Here is a 25,666-nt window from a genome sequence, read left to right as displayed (position 1 = left end):
ATCCTTCTTGATTCTCCTGGCAAGACAGACTACTTTTGTGCAAGATCTTTAATTTAATCACTATATAAAATGGTATTTCCCATCATAGAATTTTCGGGCAAATGAAGCACTTTTAGAGGGTTCATATTTCAGTCTTGCTGTTCACAGACAGCAGCTCAGAATTCAGAAGTTTATTACCTACAGAGTTCACTAATACTAAATAAGCCTTATTAGGTAGTGAGACAAATATGATTCAGTCATAAGATAGATGATAAGCAATGAAATAAAGAATTAGGTGACAGATAAAGATTGGTGTACTGCCATGAAACTGTTGGAGCTTTTTGTTATTTAAAGTTTTTTAGAACTGTATTTTAAAACCTCTTAAATGCTACATGAAATGACACAAAACACTCTGAACTGTCTCCAGTTTTCAGGCAGTAGGCTCCTGGGAACTAGAGCAGCCTACAGAGGGAGAAAGGAACAGAACCAAGCTTTCTTAGAAAGGAATAACCTTTTCTAGAAGTTTGAGTGCCTGCTTTTGCTGGGAAAAGGATTACCAACCCCTCAGCATCTGTAAGTGGCAGTTAACAGACTCGTGCTCCATTTACTGAAAAGTTATTTTCAATGAAATGGAAAACCTCCTAACAAAGTGAGTTGAGGCTCAAGTTTTCTTTTAAGGAAAAAAAACCCCACAAGGAGTTCTTCTGCTGATGTAGAATGCAAAAGTATTTTTCCTGTATTAGTCTTAAAACGAATCTTCTACCACTTGAGTGCAGAGCTGGGAGCCAGTCCAACTTCCACTCCTCTGAGTTAAAAAAGCAGAACAGAACTACACATCCCTTCTGTGAAGGGGAAAAGAACAAAGCAAATCTAAATCATCTTCACCTAACGGTAACTGCTTTCAGTCATCACTTCACACACATGAGTTCAACAAAACCCAGAAATGCTCATTCCAAAGCGTGGCAGCAGCACAAGTGAGCTGCAGAACCTGGGACCATACACATATTCTCATCTTTGGATTATGCTGGCTCATTTGTTATACAGGTGGGAAGTGCAGTTTATACCCACCAGAGACTGCTACAGAGAGAGCGAAATGTTTTCTGAACATCTCTGTGAAATGGTTTTGCTGTTTAAAATTGAAGAACAGAGAACAACATTAATGCACATGTCACAGGTCACTTTAGTTCTTGTAAAGTAGCAAAAGTAGGTACTCTGATATATATGAGACATGCCTAAATCAAACACATAGCTCTAATAATTAAGGATAGTTTTTTGTTCTCCTCACAATTAGATCCCTTCAGTAAATTACTGTGGATAAGCTTTTGGTTGTGCAGCTGCCTTACGCTGCACACTTGCCAAAATGCTGGATTGGTTTGACCAAACCCATCACCAGTTTGTAACAAACTCATTTATGAAGTATTCAAGTTACTTTTTCTTCAAAGCCAAAACAAGCCTGTAGTGTGCAAGGCACGCTCAGTCATGTCTGAATGACAAGTACTCAAATACCTTGGCAGTCATTTCCCCTCACTGTATAGTGCTTCAGAGAGGCACAGTTCTACATAACATTTTAATAAGGTGAAAGTGGTCCTCGTTCATTGAAGTACAAAGGGATGAAAAATAGAAGTAATTCATAGACCTTGTTTCCCCAGGCTGCAGAACAAGCAAATCACTACAGTCCTGTTTAGAAAGTAGTGTTCTGTAACACTGCATAGTAAAGACAAATGCAACCAAAGTTGGTTTTGTAGGATTTTCAACAGCCTTGAAGGAGATCAGGCTATTCCGTAAGGAAGTGCTGAACACACCCCCCCAGCAGAGCTGTGCAGCACTTTGGGGAACAAAAGGGGAGAGAAAAAACAAAAAAGGAATGAATGTGGCACTTGCATGTAATAAAGCAAATATTTACATTAAGCACAATACAGCAATTTATTTAGATGCTTAAATGAAGAATACAAAGGGAAATAAAGATCACAAAATTATACATACTACAACAGTGTGTCATATATTAGATGGTATAAATGAATACAACACCTTGTTGGTGTTAACTAAAGATAAAACTAAATATCCAAAACACAGCACTTTTGTTTTCAGTGTGCTGCTTCAACACAATACACTTTTATACAGATCTAAAAGGTGTCAAAATTAGTAGCTGCAAACTTGTTTCTTGCATGTGATTTTTCTTTTTTAGCTTAAAAGATTTCAGAAAATGGCTCTGAAATACGTTTGTCATCAGTTGTAATGTCAAGGATATTCAGAACAAGAAAATTCTATAATACAATAGAGTCCAGATATATTTTTTTATGTTGCTGGCCTCTGTTTTGAGATTGTACAAGGTTATGTGCAAAAACTAAGTTTGTCAAAATTCTTACTATAGCAGTTTCAAGCTTTTGCTAGGTAAACTAGATACAGCATTTATTACACAGCAGGGCAACACTAAAAAAGAGAAACAAATCTATGATGGGTACACAAGAACAATTTCATAAGCTTCACTTGAATAGGTCTAAAAGACTGTACAAATATACATTTCAACTATTCAGAATGATACATGAAAAAATCAATTTCCCCATAGTCTACTATACACGTTGAACTGGTAGCTTGTATGGCTGGCCCTACACTACCATGTGAAAAAGGGTAATGTTTAAAAAGACATACAACTGAACATGTACAAGAGTGAAATAAATGTTGAAAATGCAGATAAAATAAACCTCTGCTTTTCTCTGTGTGCATTCTGGAGCCACCAGCTTATCCGTTTTCACATTAAGTTACTGTGCTCATCCCAGCAGGTTTTCTCAAGCAAGATCAGCCACCAGCATCCTTAAATAACCACTGGAACAGCAGTGGCCACAACCACCACATGCCATGACCTAGCACTCGAAAGGCAGTACCAGTTAAAACGTAAGCTTAGCAGTCAGACTGAAATGAAAGTGTTTCGACAGCTGTAGACTGGACCGTGCTACCGACGCTTCTGCCCCGAGCAGCTCATGCTTGCTGGCTGCTCAGCTCCACACTGGTTAAGCTGCTGTGCATTGGCTCTGCTACTCCATCAGTCACACTGTCAAACTGCTCTCCATCCTCACTGTCAATTGTGCTATTCTGCCATTCCATCTGCTGGTTTGACAAGCTCTCCTCAATCTCTGATGCGTTTTTCCATTGCGACTGGTCCTTAGACCAAAACTCTTCTACTTTTCCATAGGAACGATTCTTCCACTTTGACTGTTCTTCCTCACTTTCAGATCCACCCCCCTTTGTCTCACCAGCTGGTTTACTGCTGCTCGCATCTTCACTTTGGGAGGATTCATCTGTCCACACCTCTGGCTTTACTTCCGATGTATTATCTTCAAAATCAGAAACCTGCTGAGAGCCGGGCCCACTTTCAGACTGTGAAGCTCCATCTTTCCATTCAACAGCATCATCTTGATCATCCTGATCACCGTCGCTATCCGAGACATCGCCTACCAGTTTTGTTGGCTCTTCAGTAGAAAGAATCTCTTCATATTTAGAGCTTTTCTCTGGTTTTGGATCAGACTTTTCTGGAGACTGTAATGTATTTTCTTCTATGATTTCCTTGGATATGCTGTCCTCTGGGTTCTCCACTGTGCTATCAGAAGAGGTTTTCCCACCACTGTCGGAAATACGCTGACCAAATGGACTCCCACTTTCATTGTATTCCTCTTCTATATTTTCATAGCTGTCTGAGGAACTTTCATTGTCTTTTTCTAAGTTTATTTTTTTATCAACAGTCTTACTAACGTTGACTCTGGAATTCTTTTCATCGTGGTTTTCAAACAGCCATTCAGCATCAAAATCCATTTCATGTTTGACTTTGTTTAACTCTTTCATATTGAAACCGAGCAGCACACCAGGTTTGTATTTTTCACAATCTCTTACACATTTCTTCCTTTTGTTACTAAAATGAGATGCAATATCAGACTTCCAGAGCCACAAACTGGCAGCCAGCTTTTCAATCTCTCTCCTAGTGGGATATGGTTGCTTATTAAAATATTTTGTAAGAAATGTTTTCCTGGCTTCATAGGAATCATCTTCATGACCCTTGGGGTCCAATGCTAGAACTACAGGTTCTTCAGGCTTCTCCTCAAAGGCAGAGGGGGAGTCATCGTCATCCATTTTCCTCTTCTTCATCAGTGAGAATTCCATGTGCTCGTAAGTACGTTTTACGGGTGCTACAGCTGGAGACTGACTGAGCCGAGATGAGGAAGTACCTTTGTCCTGGCCGTTCTGGGTCTTCCCCACACCTCTGCAGTGGACAAGGTGCAGCGTTATAGTTGAGGCAGTCATGTTACTCGTATATACACCAAGGCAATGAATGCATTTGTAGGTCAGCTTTTTCTCAACCGGGTGAACTGTCTGAATTACTTGATGCCTCTCCCGTAGATGATGTGCAAGTGCATCAGAGATGGGTCCTTTTAGGATTGAAAAGCACAGAGGACAGAGAGTTTTCCCCACGTCTTTTTTGTAGGGAACTGCTGCTTGTGGAGAACTTTTTACAGGTACATCAGACTTCTCCTGGACTTTCGGCTGTGGCTTTGGAGGAACCGGGGGAGTATTCTGAGCGTGGTAAGCTACAGATTCAGCAGGAGCATCTCTCAGGTTGTAGGTGGTTACAAGAAGATGGATATTCGTGTGACTACCCTGCTGCAATGTCAAATCAAAGGTTAGAGTGGAATCAGTTTTAGGTCCCATTTCTTCATCGACATGAACCATTCGCATGTGAGCAGCCATCTTTTCCACGTCATTGAAGGTCGAACGGCAATACGGACAAGACAGACCATGTATTAACATATGATTAAGCAACGTATCAGTGGGTAAATAGCGATTACAGTATAGACATTTGCTAGTGAAATTGTGGATTTTCATTATATAGTTAGCTACCGCAGGCACCTTTTCAGCCTTGTGCTCCTTTTCGAAGTGGACACTATACACATTCTCAGGAAACAGCTCATTACAGATTGTACAGATTTTCCACTTCTGTGTGGATGACGTATTGACAGGGGAAGGGCCTGTAGCAGCTACAGGAGATTTTGAGCCAGACTGACCTAATACTCTCGAGGCTGACTGTGACTGAGATAACGACGTCTGTTTCAACTGAGCTGATGAAAGGGAAGATGAATTGGCAGACTGAAGAGAGTATCTTGCTGAGGCCTGTGATCTCTGTTCCCCTCCGAGAGTATAAGGCCTTCCATTTCCACTTGTTGAAAACTGCTTCATTGTCTGTGATTGTTGTGGAATAGAAACCTGTGCACTCCCACTCAAGTTTAGCCTTCCCCCTGGCTGACCAACGTAGCTTGGCGGTACTGACTTGACCCCGTAATTGTTTTGTTGTAGGTGCACATTTGACATCATGTTCACTCCTGCGGAATTTAACGTAGGCTTTGGTATAGTGAGTCTGTTCATCATCTGTTGTGACGAAAGAGATCGAACGCTTCCAGGGGAAAGGGCACCCATCCTCTGAGGGAGGCCCATAGACTTCTTATCCTGTGGTTTTGGAGCTATCAGCATCAAAGGTTTAGATCTTGGAACCACTACATTAGTGTGACCTATCATTGCTGTCACCTGATATCCTATACGTTCGTGGTCTTCGATAACATGCTGTACTAAAGCTTCGTACGACTTCGGCATAAAAAGGCATCGTTTGCAGTGAATACTCCCCTCCTCTCGGGTACTGGAACTTAATGGAACTGCACCATTGAGTGACTTTTCACCTCCCTTCGCTACATAAGGAGCAGCAACATGCTGAAAATGTTCCCTGTAAATGTGCTTTCTAACTATTTCATACAGAGGATCTCGGTAAGTGCACTTCTTACAGTAATAAACAGCTTGATCTACACTGTCAGCCTGCTTAGGTTTAAGGCTATCATGTTTGTTTTTATCTTTAAAAGTGCTGATGCCTCCACTCGGTGTATTGGCATTTGGAGCATGAAATATTTTAATGTGCGTTTCCAAAGTCTTTTTGTCCGCATTGAACGTACAATAAGGACAATTAAGGAGAATCCTATTTTCAAAGTCTTCACTATGAACATTCCGGAAGTGGCTTTTGTACGCTGAAAAGAACTTCGAGGAGAATGGACATGCACTGCAGCAAAAGGGCTTTGTCCGATAGTCCTTAAAACAAAGAACAAAGCAGAAACTAAATATGGAAAAGCAGGCTTTAGAAAAACAGTATCCACACTCTGCTCTTACAGTCATGTTTCTAAAGAAGTCTCCAAACCCACTGCAACAGTCTCAAACCTTTAGATTTATTTCTTCTCTCCGGTTTTTGGCCTGCACATCAGGGCCTGAAAAGTTTATCATCTGAACACAGACGTGATGTGGCGAGTGCCAATTCAGAGCTCCCTCACGAGTTTAACCAGAAACTCCACATGCAAGGCTAAATCCTAAACATCCTTCTTCACCAGACGAGAAAGTGTCTCATTCCTTGCAGCTGAGCTGCAGGGAAGTTCACTGTAAGCTCATTCTGGGGGTAAAGGCGAGCACAACTGTTTGCGTAGAATGAGACTGCATCTAGGAGATGAGTTACTTCCCATCAAAATCTGCCAAACTTTTCTAGATATAAGACAGATATATAACTTTAGCCATTCCAGGGTCTTATGAAAGATGCTCTTCAAAAGTTATTTCTGGTGAACAAATGGATTTAAGCTTACCAACTCATATTCTAAGGCTACACAAGCCCTTAAAGCCACCAAAGCCTTTTCCTTCTGACCAAAGCACAAACCCAATTTTAAAACCAATCTTGAATCAGGAAAAAAAAAGGTGTTTGAAAACTCCACACTCGCAGCTGCCCTGCCCCCTTTGTTACATTTAACATGGTGCTGACGTGGTTCTTGTCAACTGCTGAAACAGAAAAAATAGTTACACTGGCCTTGGAGATAGCCACAAGCAACCTGGCATTTCAGGTGAGGTGAGGCATTACACTGAAATAGTTACAAACATTCATCGTGAGTGTCAAAACAGGTCTGTGCATCAAGCACAGATCATTTGTGCACAGATCTTGTGCACAGATCATCTGAAGTAGCTGGAGAGTTGTAACTCTCCCTCTGCATAAAGAACTAGGAATCTACACTTCTGTCCACGTCCTGAAGCCTCAAACATGCGGGAGGCTGGAGACAAGATACAACAAAACAAACTAAACAAAAGCTGTCTCCTTTTATATCTCAATTTTTATTCTGCAATTAACTAGAAAAAAGGACCTCACCAGTGTGCTCTGTGGAGCACAGTAATAAAGGGATATTTTTAGATTAACACTACACTAGGAATCCATCATAATACCCGTTCCAATTTCCTCTAAAGGCAATTCCTGATCTTTCAGATGCTAAAAGAGGGCTCATTCACCTTCTCACTGCTCTGTCAGTGCTGGCATTACTCTACTGTACCATCAGAGGCTACTGCAGAGCACATGACTTGGCTTAAACGTGTTTAATCAGAATCAAGTATTATTTCCTCCCTCAACATCTAGCTCAATGCAAATTTTCTTTATTCCTGGCACAGAAACATCTCAAAAGTGAGACTTGCAGTGTCACTTAGTTCTGCTGTATAGAACTAATATGCCTAAACCAAGTCTCGGGCATAGTTACACTATGAGAACACACTATGAAACATCGAAGGAGAAGTAAAAAACTTATCACAAACTGTATAAAACTGTTGATCTGGAAGGATGGTAAAATTGCACTAAGCTTGAAAACAGGCTCTTAATATGCAGTTGTCAAAGGGTGAGCGGGATTTCTTGACCCATGGGTTCTCCAGGACTCTAAGGTAGAGACCAGGGTTATTACTTTAAAGAAAGCTTTTTGCTGTCCCTTAAACTGATGATGAATGAAGATTAATGGGTAAAACTGCAGGAAAAGCTCTTGGTGTCTCTGTGCAACACCCTTTAGTATGAACCACCTTCAGAATGGGATGTGTCAACACAAACTATTACCAACCTGATTTTTTGTAAGCGATGGGTCCCACAATCCTACATCTTCCCATGTAGTGTTTTTCAAATAAAAGTCATTAGGTTCAAACTGCTTAAAATCCTGGAGAAGGGTGAGATGGGAAGAGAGTACAGAGAATCAAAACCAAACACCAACTGCTCCCTTAAGCAACTTCTGCAAGCATCCAAGTCCTCAAGTGCTCCTGGCACATAGGAGATACTATTCATTCAAGGAAGTGTGGGTATTGAAGCTGTACCTCTTTGCAGGTGAAGAGTTGTGAATAGTCACAATGTCATAAAACACCTGAAGAACTATTTTCAATACTCATCCTCATAATTAACCCAAGACTGTAATTCCATACCTGCCCCAATTTCACAAGCAGTCATAGAGACAGGCTGGTGCTATATATTTGAGATCAAGTAGACACTTTACCATAACTCTGATGTTTGGTTTATTGTTTGGTTTTGGGGGGTTTGGAGGTTCATGGGTTTTGTTACTTTAATTTCACATAGACATTCAGATAAAAATTTGAAGTTTGACTACAGGTACCATGTCCAAGAAGCCCAATTCCTATTGAGAAAAATCATGAAGTACCTTGGCATTTCGTCATTGGCATGTAAGTCAGCAGCACATAAGGACTCTAAAATAGTATTTCCATAGAAATGAAACACTGAAAATAACATTGTCCCAGTTTAGAATTTTACCCTCACAAATTATACTTGCTCCACAGATTTTCCAAGCAGGAAGGACTGGTGTTTCCTTCTCTTACGCATCTCACCTAAATGCTCTTTAAAGAGACACTAACAGAAAAGCCAAAGCAAACAGGTCATCATTTGCCAAGTACTCCAAAGAGTTAAAGTGTGTGAACTGACAGTACAGAGTTAAGTGCTCAGGAGAGAAACCTGCACTTTGAGAGGGTAGTTATGACGTGTGTCCAGAAGAGTAGCACAAATACTCTTCCCTTCTAGGAACTAACACAGGTACAGAAGCAATTGTTTAACCTACTGTTAGCACTGCCAGACACTTCATGCAAAGCTCAGACCATCTTCTGTTCCCCAAGAACATCCTGTACCACACCGAGTCCTCGCTTCATTCCTACATGTTCAGTTAGCAAATGCTATTTTTAAGAATCCAACATAAACAAAAGACAACCTACCTTCACCAGATATCAAGTCAGTCACATACAGCCTGAAGTATATCTTGTCTCCACTAAGCTCTCTAAAAAGTGTTTACAGGTACATTTTATCTCACGTTAAGCCCTACTTTGTGTAGAACATAAAAAGCAATGCCCAAACAACCAGGTTCAAACAGAATCATTCTCAGAGGCCGATGCAGACAGAGGGCTGTGGTGTGGGAGCAGGATACAGGGGATTCCTTCAAAACTCAAAGTAAAAACATAATATTTTGCAAAACAGGTCTAAAAAACCCAAATATCATACAGCAAAGGCCTCCCAGCCCCACTGACTCTGGAGCTTTTGACTCTTAACTGCAGCATTTGGGAGGTATCATACTTACTTCTATATGTTCTTTACAGTATTCCAAACCAATGTCACTAAGTATTTTTTTCACAGTTTTCCGGGCCTTTCTTAAACTGCCAAGGTTGTTGACAGGAAGTTGGAACATAGTTTCTATTGAAAAAGAAAGTAAGAGAAAAGGTTTAAGTCAAACGTGTTTGTCTGAGAGTCTTGTACTTTTAATTACTGATTAGTCATTTTCTGCCTAATTTTACCCATATAACTCAGAGCTGTAACATTAACTAAGAAACTACCACATTTTCTGTCTGATTTGTTCTTAAATGAGCCTGGCCATAAAGCTAGATACTGACAAACTTGAGAGCACTTGAGAACCCAACAGACTGCTGTAACAACTATTGCAGGAGTAATCAGCTGCATCTGGATAGAACTCTTTTTAAAGTGTTTGTATTTACATGGAATCTGCCCCCTATGCTCAAGTACTTAAAACCTCAATTTATCTTTCGTGCAGATGTATCCTAACTGATGTGAAAATTGGTAAGTTGAGCTTCAAGGTTTGTGTCAGTCTTCCAATAGATTTAATGGTGTCTCTTCAGTGAGAGAGATGCTTCTTGCATTCAGCTGCAGGTAGGATAAGAAATTCAAACTCTTTCCTCCGTGTACTGTATTATGGCTTTAAATGGCTGACAAGCTGTTTAGCATACATTCTTCTATTAAGTTGGTGCCTGAAAGCTTGGTTAGAGCCCTTCAGAGATAGAAATCACTGGAAAAGGCACAAGAGATGATGGTTTAGCACCTCAAAGTGTAGCTGGATATTTTCAGCCTACAAGACAACCCTTTCTTTTAGTTCCCCACACAATTAAACTGTCTGTTAATGACTGGGGCTATCCAGGTAGAATAAAGTCTAAGGTTTTACGATATGGGGATTCCCAGATTCAAGCATTACCACTAAGACTTCTTCCAAACACTAATAACTAGTCTTATTTTGTGTATGCAGGAGTTGTCAGGCTGCATGCTGCTATTGTTACAGTAAGCGCTTGCTCAGCTACAGAACCATCAGCATCAAGTGATCTGCACCTTAAGAAGGTGTGAAATGGCAGAAATCAGGTGAAAGTCCCTGAACACGTACAGTTACTCTGGAAGGGAGAGTGGAGCCAGCCACAAGAAGGTAGGCACTTCTCAAAGAGAAGGGAAGGAAACTTCTTAAATAGCAACAGTGTCAGAGCTACCTTGTTCCCTAAGCTTCGATGGTCCAATGCCCGTTGCATCAAGGCTGTCGCCCCACAGAATAGAAGCTGCATTAATATTTCTGAGCCAATTCAGAAATGTTGCTTTGTTTGAATAAAAGGTTTGATTTGTATCAACAAATTAATGTACTGTAAGGCCAAAGACTACCTACATCAACTAAACCCTGACTTTTTTATGTTAGCAGTTTGAAAGTATTTTTTAAACACTTTCGATGCAGAGTTAAAAGCAGTTTGCAGCCATTAAGTATTTTAGACAAGAATTCTCCCCTTTTATCATGAGATCAAGGGCAAGTGCGAGGCTACAAAGAACTTAGCAAGAAATTCTCAAAGTACAAAGGATATGGGCTGTGATTACAGCAACTGTCTCTGATCAAAACCACCCGTTCTATGTGCACTATCATGCAAACTGCTTAACGTATTACTTGTTTGTTTACCCACTAGCCTTTTGATTTTCATACTTTATCAGCTTTTACTGGGCAAGGCTTTAAGACAGTCACTAACAACACTGTTTAGCCTCAGAAATAAACAAAACTGACAAGTTCTGCGTGTAACAGTGCTAGTACAAACCACTTCAATTGGTTTCACAATCTACAAGTAGCGCTGCTTGGCTCTAGTCTCTTCAAATTCAATGAATTCAGAAACAGCTTCTGGGTAAGAGGAGAAAGCGATCATGACATTTAGGATTCATATTGCAACTAGAAATTAGAAACTAAGTGGAAACAAGCCTGAGTTTATATAAAGATCTACAGGAAAGTTATAAGAAGTACCAAAGCAGCTCTGCTCTTTAAGGATTTTGGTACCTGCATCAGGCTGGCCACTGTCATAGATAATCAGAAGCAAATAGAGTGTCATTTTAAACAGCCCTAGATGAAAACTAGGAAACCAAAGACAGTAAAATAAAAGAGTTTAGACCTTGTCTATAAGTCTCAGGGATTCCAAATTACTCACTTATAGTTACTTGCAATAATGAAGTTAGACACATCATGCAAAGTGTCTAATGATAGTCATTTTCAAACGGCACAGGCTGGGGGGGGGGAAAGGGTATTTCAATGTTCTGCATTAATTTCCTCCAAGTAACAAGGACTTTGGATAATCAAAACCACCTCGATCTCTTCACATACAAGACTCTAAATGCAAGCATATTAGTATCTGTGACTGGAGAGGTGTTTCAGCTAACTCTAGTCTCAGTGAAAAGGATAAGAATTGGAAAAATTTTAGAACTAAGTTCATAAGAAAAGTACCGATGTTCTGGATGTTATCTGGCACCTTTCATTTTAGGCAAACTCAAACACACTTTAGAAATAGGAGAAATTAGCATTCTAGTGAAATATCTTCTAGCAGAGTCACTTTCAAGGCTCCTAACAGGACCCCTAATCAAGCTCTGAAGAGCACTTCTACAGGCATTCTTTGCCATCCTGGGGAAGGTGAGGATTAAACAGATCATGGCAGTGAACTGCTCTCTTCCCAGTTATTCCCTCTAAAGCCTCTAATGACTCTGTATGGGAAATCATGAACTGCTCTCTTTAAATACTGTATCCATTCTCATCCTTATTCTCTTACAATCAAGTATTTCATCTGCAATTATAAACAGTACCCAGGCCTAAGACACTCCCTATGTGACTGTGAACGTGATTCATGTCGTCCTTTCTGAACGCTACTCGCTCCTGCCCAGGGAATTGTTTTTAATCCTCATAAAGGACTAGGAAATAAGGGTTGAATCCGAGTTTAACTTCTTGTTACTCTGAAAACTGACTCAAGCAAATCAGTTCTATTATCAAAATCTGATTTCAAACTTCTGGTTCCTTTAGCAGATTTCCTGACCAAATTCTGAACTTATCCACATGTCCCTTTCCTCTTTCTTATATTAAAAGCTATTTCTTAAGGCACACATTGAGGAGAAGAAAACCACTGTCTATATACATAAGATTTTATAACTCTGTACTATGTATTAGGCTTTGATAAGGAACCACAGAACGTGCCAAGTTCTGCCCTGCTCTTCTACTTGTCCTTGCCCAGGCTCTGGTATCAGTTTTACTGTGTGAGCACCTCTGGGCAGGTGCTATACCCTGGTATTTGTACTACATTACTTCATATGCTTTTGGAGGAAGTAAAAATAATTCCACTTCTGACAAAGCACAAGCACATAAATGGTGGAAGAGCTTTTGAAAATGTTAATGGCTATTTACCTTGCAAACAGGAATTTGTGTTGGGAAATTGTATTAAAAAAAATTAAGACCACAAAGAGTACAATTACCTGTTTCAGAGCAATATTACAACTAACTTAGTTACTTCAGCAAATAGAATTAAAATTTCTTTAATAATAATATTATTTGAAGGTTGCAATTTTGCTTTGATTGTGAAAACAACATCTGATATAGGTTAAAGCTGAGCCAGGTCCATTTGAAAGACATGCACAGTAATTGAAAGTATTTAACAGCAGGGCTGAGGACCAGCAATGCCAGTTCTGTGAAGTATTAGTAACAAATTAGCTTCAAAGATGGTAAAGACTAATAGGAAAAACACTGTTGCCTGAGAATTCCAGCTCTCAACAGCTTATTGCTTAGTGCAAATGCTTTAGTAAAGTTGTGTCCTCTTTGCAATTTTCAAGTAGTACCATTTCCTCTAGTTTTGATCTGTAGTTGAAATAGTAAGTGAAGTTTAACATTTCCAGATGGAAAAAGCAACTCCGACCTGCGGTTTCTTCCCCTAGGCCAGTGACTATGAAATGGCTTTCAATGCTGAGCCCACTGTCACTTTTTTCTCCAGATCTGGCTTGTGTGATACTAGAACTGCATTAATAGGAACCAAAAAATACCATGTAGTGCAAGGTGGACTTACATCCTTCAACACAGATCGCAAACTGGAAAGAAAATACACTTCCTTCACATTCTCTTCCTTCTCTTCCCTAAGCAGAACTGAAGGCATGGCTCTGAACCCTAACTTACAATAAAGTAACACAATTCTCATTTCAAAGCAGAGCATTTTTTTTTTTAAACTCAACAACATCCATTGATTCAAAGCTCTTGCTGCTGCAATTCATGGAGCCAGAATGAGAAATATTCATGTAGCCAAGACATTAATCACGGCTCCACTAACGCCTTTTCTCTAAAGGCACTGAGTAAGTGTTGCTCTCACTCTACTGCATTGGTTCAGTAGCTTCTCCATAGCTACCTGTACGCTCTAATTTTTTCATCAGGAGTTACCTGAAGCAGCACAGGCAGGTATGTTCAGGATTTGAATGAGTATTTTCAAGTGAACTTCAAATCCAAGGAGATAATATCCTAGTCAATTTATTCCAGAATAACCCAAGGTATTAGTATCGACTATACAAACACCAGTGCATGAAAACATCACATTTTAAAGCACCTAGCAAGTTGTGGTGTTTCCTTCAAAACCAAAGTCCCCACTTAAGGAATACACTCATTCTGCTTGTAAAGAAACCTTTTGTTTTTTCTCATAACAAAGTGAGTCAGTACAGAGTTTGTCTTCAGGCAATAATGACTTGTAAACTTGAAAGTCAGCCACAAGTCTCAATCAAATAGCTTATTTTAGTACAAAATGCCACTAACAACTTCTTCACCAAAAGAAACAAATGCTTTCTCTTAATTAGCATGTCCAATATACTGAGACATGCCAAATACAACATGATATATATAAACTCAAGTGATAAGGAAAGCAAATTATTTAGTACTGCCTGAAAACAAGATCTCTCTTCTATCTGCACCATCTTCCTGCCTCTGCCCTTTTGCCTGCCTCACAGTCAAGTCTTCAAGAAAGAAATTATCAAGATCTTCCTATTGCAACACATTATAACAGAGGATATAATTAGATCTTCACATCTGAAAACTTAAGCTCAGCCCTACCCTGCAAACTCTGCTTGATACCTGACTCCAACTCACCTGATCTTAACAAAAGCCTCACCTTTAAGCAAGTACAATTCCTTTATTTAGGAAGTTTCTTGACAGCTTGTTCATAACTAGTGGGGATAATTAGTCTGATATTATTAGTTTGTGACTACAAAAAGCTTTTAGCATCTCCGTTAATTTCCACTTACAGTAAATACTCCAATTGTAATTGCAATATGCACAACACTGCTGGCACATCCTTGAATGTGGACATTAAAACAGTTGGGGTTAAGCAGCATCCCAAATCATCATTTAGACATTAATGCTATTCTGGAAAGGAGGTATCCTCTTCTGACCAAAAGTTGATGCCTAAGAGAGGACACCTGGAACATCTCTTACACATCAATCTACACTTTAGAGCTGGGTGGAGAGAATAAATGATGACTTAAAACCGAGATCAACCATGTCCTTGTTAGAAATACCCAGCTAGGATCTTCAGGTGCCTCAGAAAATGGATTAATAACCTAGTGATAAGAAATTCTGAATCTCCCTCATCTTTAGTGTGCTTGTACACAAAACATCTAACTCTACCAGTCACTAACTTAGTAAGAAATACTCGAAACCTTCTTTTGCTCTGTATTTATGCAGTACCTAGCATAAAGGTCTAGTCCACAGCCAGGTACTGATTCCTAGAATAATTCAGTAGCCAAATGTAAGCAGAAAAACCAAGCTATAAAAGAGCAAAGTATCATTGCTAAATTAGAAACACTGCACTTCAGGTTTTGTTTCATCGTCACATTTTGAAGAAGCAAAGACCCAATTTAGACAAGCTTCACACAGTACTACTTCACTGCTACGGGTAACAGCCACCATGCAATGCATGAACAAGGAGCTAAGACAAGTTTCCTGGCTAGTGCACATGTGTTAACAAAAAGGCCTGAACTAAGTACTCTCAAATCCAAAAATCTGAAGGCGGGATGGCAGGGAAGGTTTTTGTGGAAAAGCAGGGAGTATTTGCAAGGTAGGCAGAGGAACGACTTATAAGACGTCACCACTGACGTGCACTGAAGCACTGTTTTTGGCTTTAAACAGGCTGCAAGGGTCCCAGGAAGGAAGAATTTAATCTCAAGAGCAGTTCTGATATGTGCATCTTATAACCTCAAAATGAGGGCACAAAATGGCTACAGACTTCTGAAGTCTGAGAATTCCACAGGAACCAGCAGCTCAGTTCACTCAATAGAATCACATCCTGAAACAGGAATGGGCCTGGTCATAATATAGGCTGACTGATTTAAATTAATAATCATGGCCAAGATTTAAGAAGCAACTAAAAATGCAGGTGAAAAGAGGCACCAACTGCACCTCATCACTGGGGTTCACTGCCAAATGCAAAGGGAGCTCACTTCAAGGTTAGCACTGTTAGCACAGCAAAAGGCTTTTCCTCTCTACTTAATTGTCTAATCTTGTTGGTAAAGAAAATACTAGTAAGGGAAAAAATTGTGCAACACCCTGAAATGCCCTCGAGTGTGGGCACGAGTGTGAGCAATATGCAGGAAAAAAAATTCTGCTTAGTTCTAGAAACTGAATAGTGCACATATCCTAAGACAGGAAATCAAGACTCCTAATTTTATGGCATGACAAAAAAACCCAGAAAGGAAACAAGGTCTGGCCTGAGAATTACCCACCACATAGTCACAGGGAAGTTTCAACTAACCCCACATTCTTCAGCATACCACTTTTTTCAAGAAAACCCAGATTTTAGCCTTTAGACAGACTGCGGGGACTTCCAGCTCCAAACTACCTCCTCACCAACTTGCTACTCTTACTAGCGCTTCAAATTCCAGATGAAAATGATTGCAGTCACTATTCTAAAACCATCCAGAATGCGAAGTCTGACATATCCTCCTGTTACGTTATTACAAGTGATTTTAAACCACTTTTAGCATTTAATAAACTATCTTCACTGCGGCAGCTTCAAGCACTTCAAGTTACCACGGCCATGCAGTTCAGCCCTTTAACACATCAGTTACCAAGGGACTGGAAGCACCTAGAGAACTGAGTCGAAAGAGGAGTTATAAGAAGATTACTGTGCCATTATTTAGAAAATCAATTCATGTAAAATACATTACTGCATGCCTGCTTTAGAGTTCTGTATTGCAACAGTTAACATTTTCTTATGCTACATATTCTTTGCAGTGCAAACAGTCCTCAATTATGAAGGACACACTGATCTCACACGCAATACGCTCTATTCACAACTTGAGAACTCTGACCTTAGAGGAAGGCATGCACCCAGGAGAGAGGGTAAGGAACACAAGAGAGAAAACCAGCAAAAACCCCATATCAGTCAAAATATCACAGGTGTTAAAAAAGAGAAATCTTCCACCTGGCATTAGACCCCCAAAGCTGTTTCTATTTTACTATAACTAAAATCTTAATTGTCCAGTAGGTCTTTTGTATTTTGGACCTCATGAGAAGAGCTGCCTTGCAGCCTGCTACCTTTGGTACCATCAGGTAACAGATGTTAGACTGTGTCAGCTCTGCCAGCTTTAGCTAAAACAATGAAATAGAGGATCTCGTAGTGTACAGCTTCCAAGCACCTGCAAGGTAACAATGCTATTCTTATTGTGGGAAAGATGCCTCACTTTTGGAACAAGACAGCCTTTTCCACTCAAATCTTCAGCAAATATTCCAAATCCGCCTCATCATGTCATTTTCATTTCTGGATATTATTTAAAGTGCTTACTATGCTTGTTTCACGTTTGAGCTTTGTTACAGTTCTAACAAGCAGCAAGTGTAAGAGATTTCTAATGTCACCGTCCAGAAATAGTTTAAAGACCTAAAGAAATAATCTGGAGGAAAATGTTGCTGTGTAAAGGAACCAGGACAGAGGTTTTCTTCTCTTTATGCTTAACTGAAAATGACACCGTTTCCTGACTACCACACTGTGGGTTTGTACCATTAGGAAAGCCTTCCATGAGCAGCCAGCACAGAGTTGTAGGCGATCCTAAACATTTCACTGAGGAAGATGTCTTCACAAGGTTTGCAAAGAGCATCACTGTGAAAAGCAGTTATGGAATCCCCAAAGCTATAAAGAAAACCCTAGTCCCTAGTGCATTTTCATCTTACTCAGACATCTCAAACCCGTATGAATGGAGTAGGGATCCTAATGCTCCTTACAATGGCCACGGATTGTGCTGAAGTACCTGTCCACTGGTGGAACCAAGCCAGCGGAACGTGACTTTTTTAATTTTACCTTTTTCCCCCCTCTCCATACAAGCAAAGTGTGATGCCAACACTGCTGGTGATACTAGAGGAATAACTGGAAAGTTACTATCTGGTTATTCCATTTATTTCCTTTGGAAATTTATGAACATAGTTTTATGTTTATTTAAGCTGACAGAACTGAGAAGCAGCCGTCAATCAAGAACAGGAAAACTACAACCCAAAATTTCCTCGTGAGTCCTGAGTGAAAATCAGGAAAGAAAAAAAGTTACAGAATTAAAAACGAGGCTCCTGGAAGCAAAACTCTTTTTTGTTTACATGCATTTGTCAATTTTCTTGACATCCAATTTATTTTCCCAGCTGATGGTTCCCAGGCCTGCAATGAAAACCTCACAGGAACAGAGAGGTGGAAAGCTGCTAACTCATTGTGAGAGCATTTTTTCCTCACAATGAAATATATAGTTACTCACAATAAGCAACATTTGCCCCTCACTCTACCCCTTAAACACTCTATTTTTTGACTCAACTGAAAGGACCAGCACCAAAAGGAAAAGCTTTATGCATATTCGGGATGTTGACCAGTCTGGTTTTGTTGAGTAATAAAATTACTCAGCCACATTCAGTACAGAGCCATAAGGAATCAGCAGTTCTGTTATTTATACAACCCTGGTATTGTGGCTGTGTCCTTCCAGGCTGCCTCTCCATAACTGATCAGTCAAAACAGGGCTGCCAAAATGCTTCTATGGAGTACAAAATGCGTAGATCTTTAATCCTAAACCAAACATATGTTAACTACAGAAGACCCAAAAGATGCAGCCAACTGACTCAGTTTCTCATTCCCAGATAGCTAGTTCTTTACTCCTGGTTAGAAGTGGCACTGTTTCACCAAAGATGAAGTGTGACAGCCCGTTCCCTCAGTGCTTACTGTGAACAGCCTTGCAGGCAAAGCAGCCCAGTCTTCCAAGAAGGGCTGCAACAACCCCAGCTGTGAAGATGGGAGCAAACAACCATCATGTGGGCAAAGGCACCATCCCTTTCACTTGAGGGGCTCAAGATTCTAAAGCGGACTAGAAGGACTTCCAAAGGCCTAGACCCATATCCAGTATAAATCCATTGCTAGTTCATAAGCTACAGCTCATGTTTTAGGGCTACTGCAAAAAAAACACCCACAACATTTTCTAACTCCAGATAAAAAATTAGCTATATAAAATCTAATTAAAATGCAACTTCAGAAGGGGGCTGCCTACTGTAACGTAACTATCCACTGGTTATCAGGTTTCTGGATTTGATACCAAGGTGTTGGCTGAATTTATCAAGTCAAATGTGATGCCAACTGATTTGATGTAACACCATAAATGTAATGACACAGAGTTGTGCATCTCCTGAACTGACTGCTTCTTAAAAGCATTCCATGAAATTTACACTTCCATACCACTTCTGTTAAATAATTCACCTTGGGCTAAAATGGGGGATGGAACTACAACTATCTCTTGGGCACGTTATTAAAAAGGATAAAATAAACCATCAGCTTTACCTGCTCTTATAAGCACATTTGCTTGATCCTTCCTTTCCTAATGCTGTCATTTACTCAGATAATGAAGACTGAGAAAACCTGACCTTTTTGGTGCTCTGAAACACAGTATTATCACCTGTACTGTTAAATCAGGTATTAGGTGTGCCCATGTGTGTAAACCAGACAATTTTATAAGCAATGTGTAAACCCACCCTTTTCTATCCCATTGTGACTTTGAGCTTGTAGACATCTACACTCAGATCAATCTTGTCTTAAAGTAATTGGCTCTGTAAGAACTTCAGTGCATTAATAGATTTCCTATAAATTTGAAACAAAGATACCAATATTTTGTTATTTCTGCACATGCGTAGAAAATGGAACTGTTCTTACTCTCTCTTTTCCCCTCTCTCCCTCATCATCCCTCTGCTGCTTCAAAAGGTCTGTCCTTTCATCACTCCTTCCCCCTCTCCTCCTCATCTTTTCTTTGCTGGTTCTTGGCCTTCTTGGTCCTTACCTCGCTCATTTTCCCTCTTCTCATCTTCCCTTTCATAGCGCCAATTCATAGCGTCCACATTCTTTCGTCGTTCTCTCTCATCCTGTCTCCACCGCTTCTTGATATCTTTGTCCTTAACTTGCTCATTTTCTCTCCTCTTCTCATCATCCCTGTGCCATTTTATTGTTTCTGCATTTTTCTGCGGCTCCACGCTTCTTTTGAGATAGTCTTGTCGCCTCCTCCTCTTTTTTAACATATCCCTTTCCCTGGCACGAGCCTGCTTTTCTTTCTGGGAAAGAAAAGCTTTACGGGGCATCATGAGCTGCTGCTGTACCTGTAATAATATCGTATCCATGGAATAATATACTATACATGCACTCAGTCAGGCACCAACAACTCATGTGGAGCTGAATACTTCAAATACTAAGCCAAGATAATTTACTGCTTCTTCTCTTTCATAACCCCCTGCTAGTTCCGTATTAGATAATGACAGGCAAGTTGCTATGTTCAGCTCCAGGCAGAACACCTAGCTGGCAACTCTGAACTGCTGCACATCCAGCATTGAAAAGTCAACCCCCTAAAATCCCGGGCCTAAGCAGTGTGATTTCTTTCCCCTCCCCTTACAACTCCTCCTGCAGTTCTTAGCATCCAATTGAAGGAACAGGCTGAGAGGAGAGTTGTGAAGGAAACTTGGTAACGTTCAAACCTCAGTTTCTTCTCTTACTGGAGATCTACCTTTAACGAAACTTAAAAGGTGCTCATTTAGCTTTTGAGACCTCCATCTCTACCAAATTTGGTTGAAAACGGCCAACTTTGTTCTTGGCTGGGAGGAGGGAGACGGGATTAGGAGACAAGCCACAATCTGAAAAATTGTACAAGCTTTGTTTCCTTGGGAAATGTGGCCAAAACATTTAACTGCAGTTAATGAAATAAGTCCTGACTCATCTACTCAGACTTCCTCCAAGTATATGTTATGTCTTGCTATTCACAAGAACAAAGGAGAAAAGAATATGACCATTTACTTGGAGTTCTGCTGAGGCATCCCTGATGAGTGGGGCTTTTGGGTTTTGCTGGTTTGGGGTTTTACTTGGGTTTTTTTTTAAAGAGGTATCAATGCAGACTACCTTTCAGCAAATTGGTTTACTTTTGGTCATTTCTCTGTAATCATCCAACTCATTCACATCTTTAAATTCACTGCTGTTAATAGCTGCAATTTTGAAATCATGGAAAACAAAAGAGACCACAGAAAGAATTTATACTATTAACTAATATCCTTTGAATACTCTTCCGTACACATTGCACAATGTTTCAGAAATGTCAGACTGCAGTTGTGGCCCAGGTTTGGGGGTTTTGTTTGGGTTTCAATTTTGGTTTAGGAGAGAGTTTTGCAGAGGTCTAATCAAACTGAAAACTGCAGAAAGGACAAAATTACTAGATTAGAAACTTAAGCAAAGCCTAAAACAAAATGAAACAAATGTACTTTGAAAATTTAGCTACCTTATGGAAAGCACTTGTTCCCAGCATGCAATACTCCATCTTTTTCCTACAGAAAAAGCAATGTTTCAAACCCTTATTCTAAAAGCTGTTCCTTTTCCCTAGACAAGACACCGCCCCACACACTTAAACCCACTGCTCTTGTCCATTGCCTTTGTTAGGCACAGATCATGACCCCACAGTTTTCATTCTAATAATTCGACCCCAAATTTCTTAATATCCATAACAATACTAACAGGGAAGGGCTGCAGCAGAGTGAAACAGCATAATCAAACAAAGGCATGCAGTTTGGTAACAAGTTAGTGCAGAAAATTCAGATTATGCTAAAAACTACTTCATTAAAAAGTGCAGGACAGCTCTCTACAGCCAGCCTGGGTTTAAGTATTAAATATTTCTCAGTAACAGTTATCATTAAGAACAGAAAGCAATGGGAATCCAGGATCAACATCAGCAGTGCAATCCAGGCACTAAATCTTTAAGATAGTTTTCATTTCTCTACTGGCCGAGTGCCAGTGCTGCTTTACTGTTGTTTACTAGAGCAAACTTAACTTACTAACTTTAAATATACATTATCTTTATCATCAGTAACCCGATTTCTTCCAACAACAATAGCATGAATAAAATTTAAAGTAAATCATATTTCATGCACTCTTCCTCCCCCCACCCTCCCAAGACAAATACTGACATTAAAAAATCTGTCATTTAAAATCAACTCTTTTGGGACTAATTATTTTCTTTCATTTGTTTTGGTGGTGGTGTTTGGGGGTTTTGCCCCCTTTAGCTTTATCTTTTCATCGTACTGTATCCTTCCCTCCCCTCGCTTTATACATATCCCAACCCACTTTGACAGACCAATTTATAGACAAATGATAGAAAATAGCTTAATAAAACCCATTTCAATTGAATTTCCAAAATGAAACATTTCAATTGAGATTCAAATAAGAAATGTCACATTCCAAGGAATAACTTAAAGGGACATTCAACTTAAATTATGTGTCTTTGAACTTCCATATCCCAGCTCACAGGTTTTTACCCAGTGTAACAAAGTACTTTAGGTTATTTCCCTTGCAGTCAAAATAATCTTTCACTTTTGCCTCTGTTGGTTTTAATAAACCAAAAGAGGGGAAGAAATTTAAAGCAGAAAACTGATTAATATACAGTGAAGCTGCCAGACTCAGCTCAAAGCCCCCCCCCCGCACCCACAACTTTTCTCGAGTTCAAGTTGATGTTCCTTTAAGTTTGAAAGGTCCAAATGTCAAAAGTAAACACACAGAACTATCTTTTCAACTATTTTTTGCCCATACTTTGCCAAATTAAAATCTTAACTCTTCCCAATCTACTCAGTACACAGTATGAGGCATTTACCTCCAAAATTAATGGTGCTTGGGCGTCTCAGACTCATTGGACAAGTTTCATGCAAAAGCCTCCAAAAATAATTCTCCTTCCAGAATGCCCACCTCAGGGGTTATATTACACCTACTGTGTGAGGCCAAAGCCCGGACATAGAAGAAGGATCATATCCTGCTGTACAAAACAAAGTGTTAAAGACAAGAGATGAGAAACGTAGTAAGGGCAATCTTACATTTATAACGTATGTTCCATTGCGAAGGACTCCAAAGCTAATTATAAACCACGTTTATGGTACCTTTACTGACACAGAGCTACTGTGGAGTGCACTCCAGCAAGTTAACAGTGCTGCAGGAAGATTTAGCAGGTTTGTGACTTAAACACCACATTCTGGCAGGCGATGCTACCTGAGGAATCTTTTAGTGCTCAGATTTCAATGAAGTTACCCAATTCAGAAACCCAGCAGGACCAGAGACCAATGCTCCTATTCACATTTCACAGAACCTTTTGCCTGAAGGGGTTAGGACCTCAGTTTACACCTCACCTGAGCTAGCAGTACCTGCAGCATAGCTGCACCCTCTGTAGATGAGGGACACTTGATGAGTATCAACAGTGCTTCCTTGTACAGGTAATTTTCCCTAGGAGGTTCCCATACATACACAGTCCCACCTTAAATTACAAGACGATGGGAGATCACACAGGTGACATGGCTGTCAGCCACAACCCTAGGGACATATATTCATTTGGGAAGTATTCAAATGAATATTCTCAGTTACAATGCTGCTAGCAGGAGTGAGGATGTGAAGTTTTGGGTAATGGCATGTAAATGACTGTATTTCTGTAGGAAGACTGATACCTCTTCAACTCACATCACCCATGGACAGAAACTCAGTCTTGAACAGACTGGAAGCACAAGACATAACATTAGTATTGTGAAGTCTGGAACAACCAAATCTAAAGTTTATAAAAGCAAAATTTGTCATTTCTAATTACTCTGCCAAGTAATAATGGTTTTTATGGTTTAAAATTGTTATTTAGACAGAACATCCACAGCTTAAAGTACAGATTGTTTTTCCAAGACCACCAGCCACATCTCCAAACAGGGAAGGATGATGGGTTATTTTGTTTCATACTGGATTATTTTCTAACTAGAAAGTAGTATTTGTGTCCCTGTGTCTCTATCAAGTCCAAATTACCTCTCTCCCATTGAATCCTCATTGCAGAAAGCACACTTCTGGATGAGGACTGATCAGCCTTGAGAGATCAGTGACAATTAGTGTATCAGGCTGAAGATACAAATACTGAGCACCGGGAAGTACTTCATCCCATACTGGGCCTCCCAAAGACTGGGGATCATTTCCCTGCATTGTGTTGCTGACAAGAACCACCAAGCATCTGGTATTTTTCTGACTTTATATAATCCTAAAATCTTTTATTTTAGCCCTTATTTTGATAGTATTTTAAGCTGAAGACGTTCTTGGTTTACATATAACAGCACAACACAGGAGCATGTATCAGAGCTGGCAGCAGCTGTATGTTTTTGAATGAAATGAAACAAGACTGTTTGTTTCTTGAAACTGCTCTTTATCTCCCTATTCCAACTGCATTTAAAACAAGGTCTACTTTTAATCATTTGCCCAGCTAACTGCATTTAGAAGCATGTCCTAAAAAGCCAGACATGAAATACCTGTGCAAAGAAGGCTGTCAGTGCAACATTGAGTGAAATCTCTTAAAATGCAAGAAAAATATGGGAGAGAATTAACCTATGGTTCCCACAGCAATAGAAAAGCAGCCTCCTCTTGGATGCAGGTTAAATGATGCTATATAGTATGATGGTGTGTAATACTCTGTATTCACATGAGGCCAATGATGACCTGTCCCTGCAGCAAGGCTGGGACACCGGGACCTGCCAATTCCAGGACAGCTGAGCAAGGAAGAGTGATAGTCAGGAAGCAGAAAGGTATCTCAGGGAAGAGCAAGCAGATCAAAAATACCATCAGGAGAAGCTAAGGGAGAACAGAGAAGTTGGAAGAACTGAAAACTACCAGAAACTTCCTTGAAAAGGTAAGAGTTGTAATTAAATATCTCCCCTCCCTACACCGAGTGAATGAAGAGACTACTCCCAACATGTCTATGGCTGGCTTACATTACACATTTTCACTTCCTTCTGATGGACTCTTCTCTTTCCTCCTTATTTAAGCATTTCTGGCCTAGTTTTCAGAGGGCTGTGCACCCGTATCTCCTGTGAAGGTAATGGGATTTGCAGTTTAACTGCACATCTGAAATGCCAGACAACTAAGGGCTCATTTTCAAATCCGCTATAATCCTAGGATGGAGGCTGTTTTGTAACAGCATGCGCTTCCTTCTCATGGCAACATTTTAAACAGCATCTCCTCAGCACAGTCATCTGCAGCACCAAGCTTCTGCCCATGTAACATGATGGTCTTTAGCTAACTTCTAACACACACCTCTCAACTCTAACTAGGTAACTGTTCTGTGTGCACAGCTGCCATGTTAGACCCAGCGCTTGAATTCAACTCTAAGCTCGCACATCAGCAAGCACAAGCCCCCAAGCTCTTCAACTTGTTTCTATCGCCAAGGTCCTTTAACCTGTGTCTATATTCAAAGCAGAACTAGGCACATTGAAAAGATAAAAAGTGAACAGAAACAGCCTCTGGAAAACTAAGATTATTGGAACTGAAGGAAATCAACAGATGTATTTTGCTCACTGGTCAAAGCATTGTAAAACTTTTGCAGCGCTGGGCACATGAAACTGCTGCTACTGCCCCTCCCAGTCAAAGAGCCTATTTCTTTAAAGTCCCTTTGCCAAAAAAATAATAGAAAAAAAATTAAAAATCACTTCAGAGATTAAATCAGCCAACCCCCCAGAAAAACGTCAAGTGGTGTGTCAAACAGCATTGTTTCACACCACTTCTGACATCCTATGTAAATACTGCTTCAGGATTGGAGATAAGGCCATCTAAAATGTGCTACTAAAAAAACCCCCCTACGTAATCCTTTGGAGGAAATTCTTTGGCGAAAAACCTGAACATGCTGTTTCAGTGGTTACAGGCAATTTTCAGCAAGGGCTTATGAAACTGTTCTCTCTTTTTTTTGGAGCTTACA

At 40.0% G+C, this 25,666-nt stretch overlaps 1 protein-coding gene across 20 annotated transcripts in view; it reads right to left on the bottom strand.

Annotated features, from left to right (window-relative positions):
* Positions 1-1,877: 1,877 nt before the first annotated feature.
* Positions 1,878-25,666, bottom strand: part of ADNP (activity dependent neuroprotector homeobox) — a 31,060-nt gene continuing 7,271 nt past the window's right edge. For 4 of the 20 annotated variants that reach the window (XM_030503394.1, XM_030503399.1, XM_030503395.1 and 1 more), the window contains 6 exons: positions 22,559-22,717; positions 21,197-21,242; positions 19,721-20,033; positions 9,420-9,532; positions 7,914-8,006; positions 1,878-6,096 (listed from right to left, as the gene is read on the bottom strand). In XM_030503394.1, the coding sequence (XP_030359254.1) occupies positions 2,956-6,096; positions 7,914-8,006; positions 9,420-9,532; positions 19,721-20,033; positions 21,197-21,235 (3,699 nt within the window). In that variant the 5' untranslated portion in view covers positions 21,236-21,242; positions 22,559-22,717 and the 3' untranslated portion in view covers positions 1,878-2,955. Of the gene's footprint in view, positions 6,097-7,913; positions 8,007-9,419; positions 9,533-19,720; positions 21,111-21,196; positions 21,243-22,558; positions 22,718-25,666 lie in introns of those variants that run through there. The other 16 variants (XM_030503403.1, XM_030503410.1, XM_030503405.1 and 13 more) reach the window with 8 other exon arrangements.

The sequence above is a fragment of the Strigops habroptila genome, chromosome 13 (genome assembly GCF_004027225.2).
Source record: "Strigops habroptila isolate Jane chromosome 13, bStrHab1.2.pri, whole genome shotgun sequence".
Classification (NCBI taxonomy): Eukaryota; Metazoa; Chordata; class Aves; order Psittaciformes; family Psittacidae; genus Strigops; species Strigops habroptila.
The sequence above is the reverse complement of the archived record's forward strand: the minus strand, read 5'-3'. Positions and strand labels throughout refer to the sequence as shown.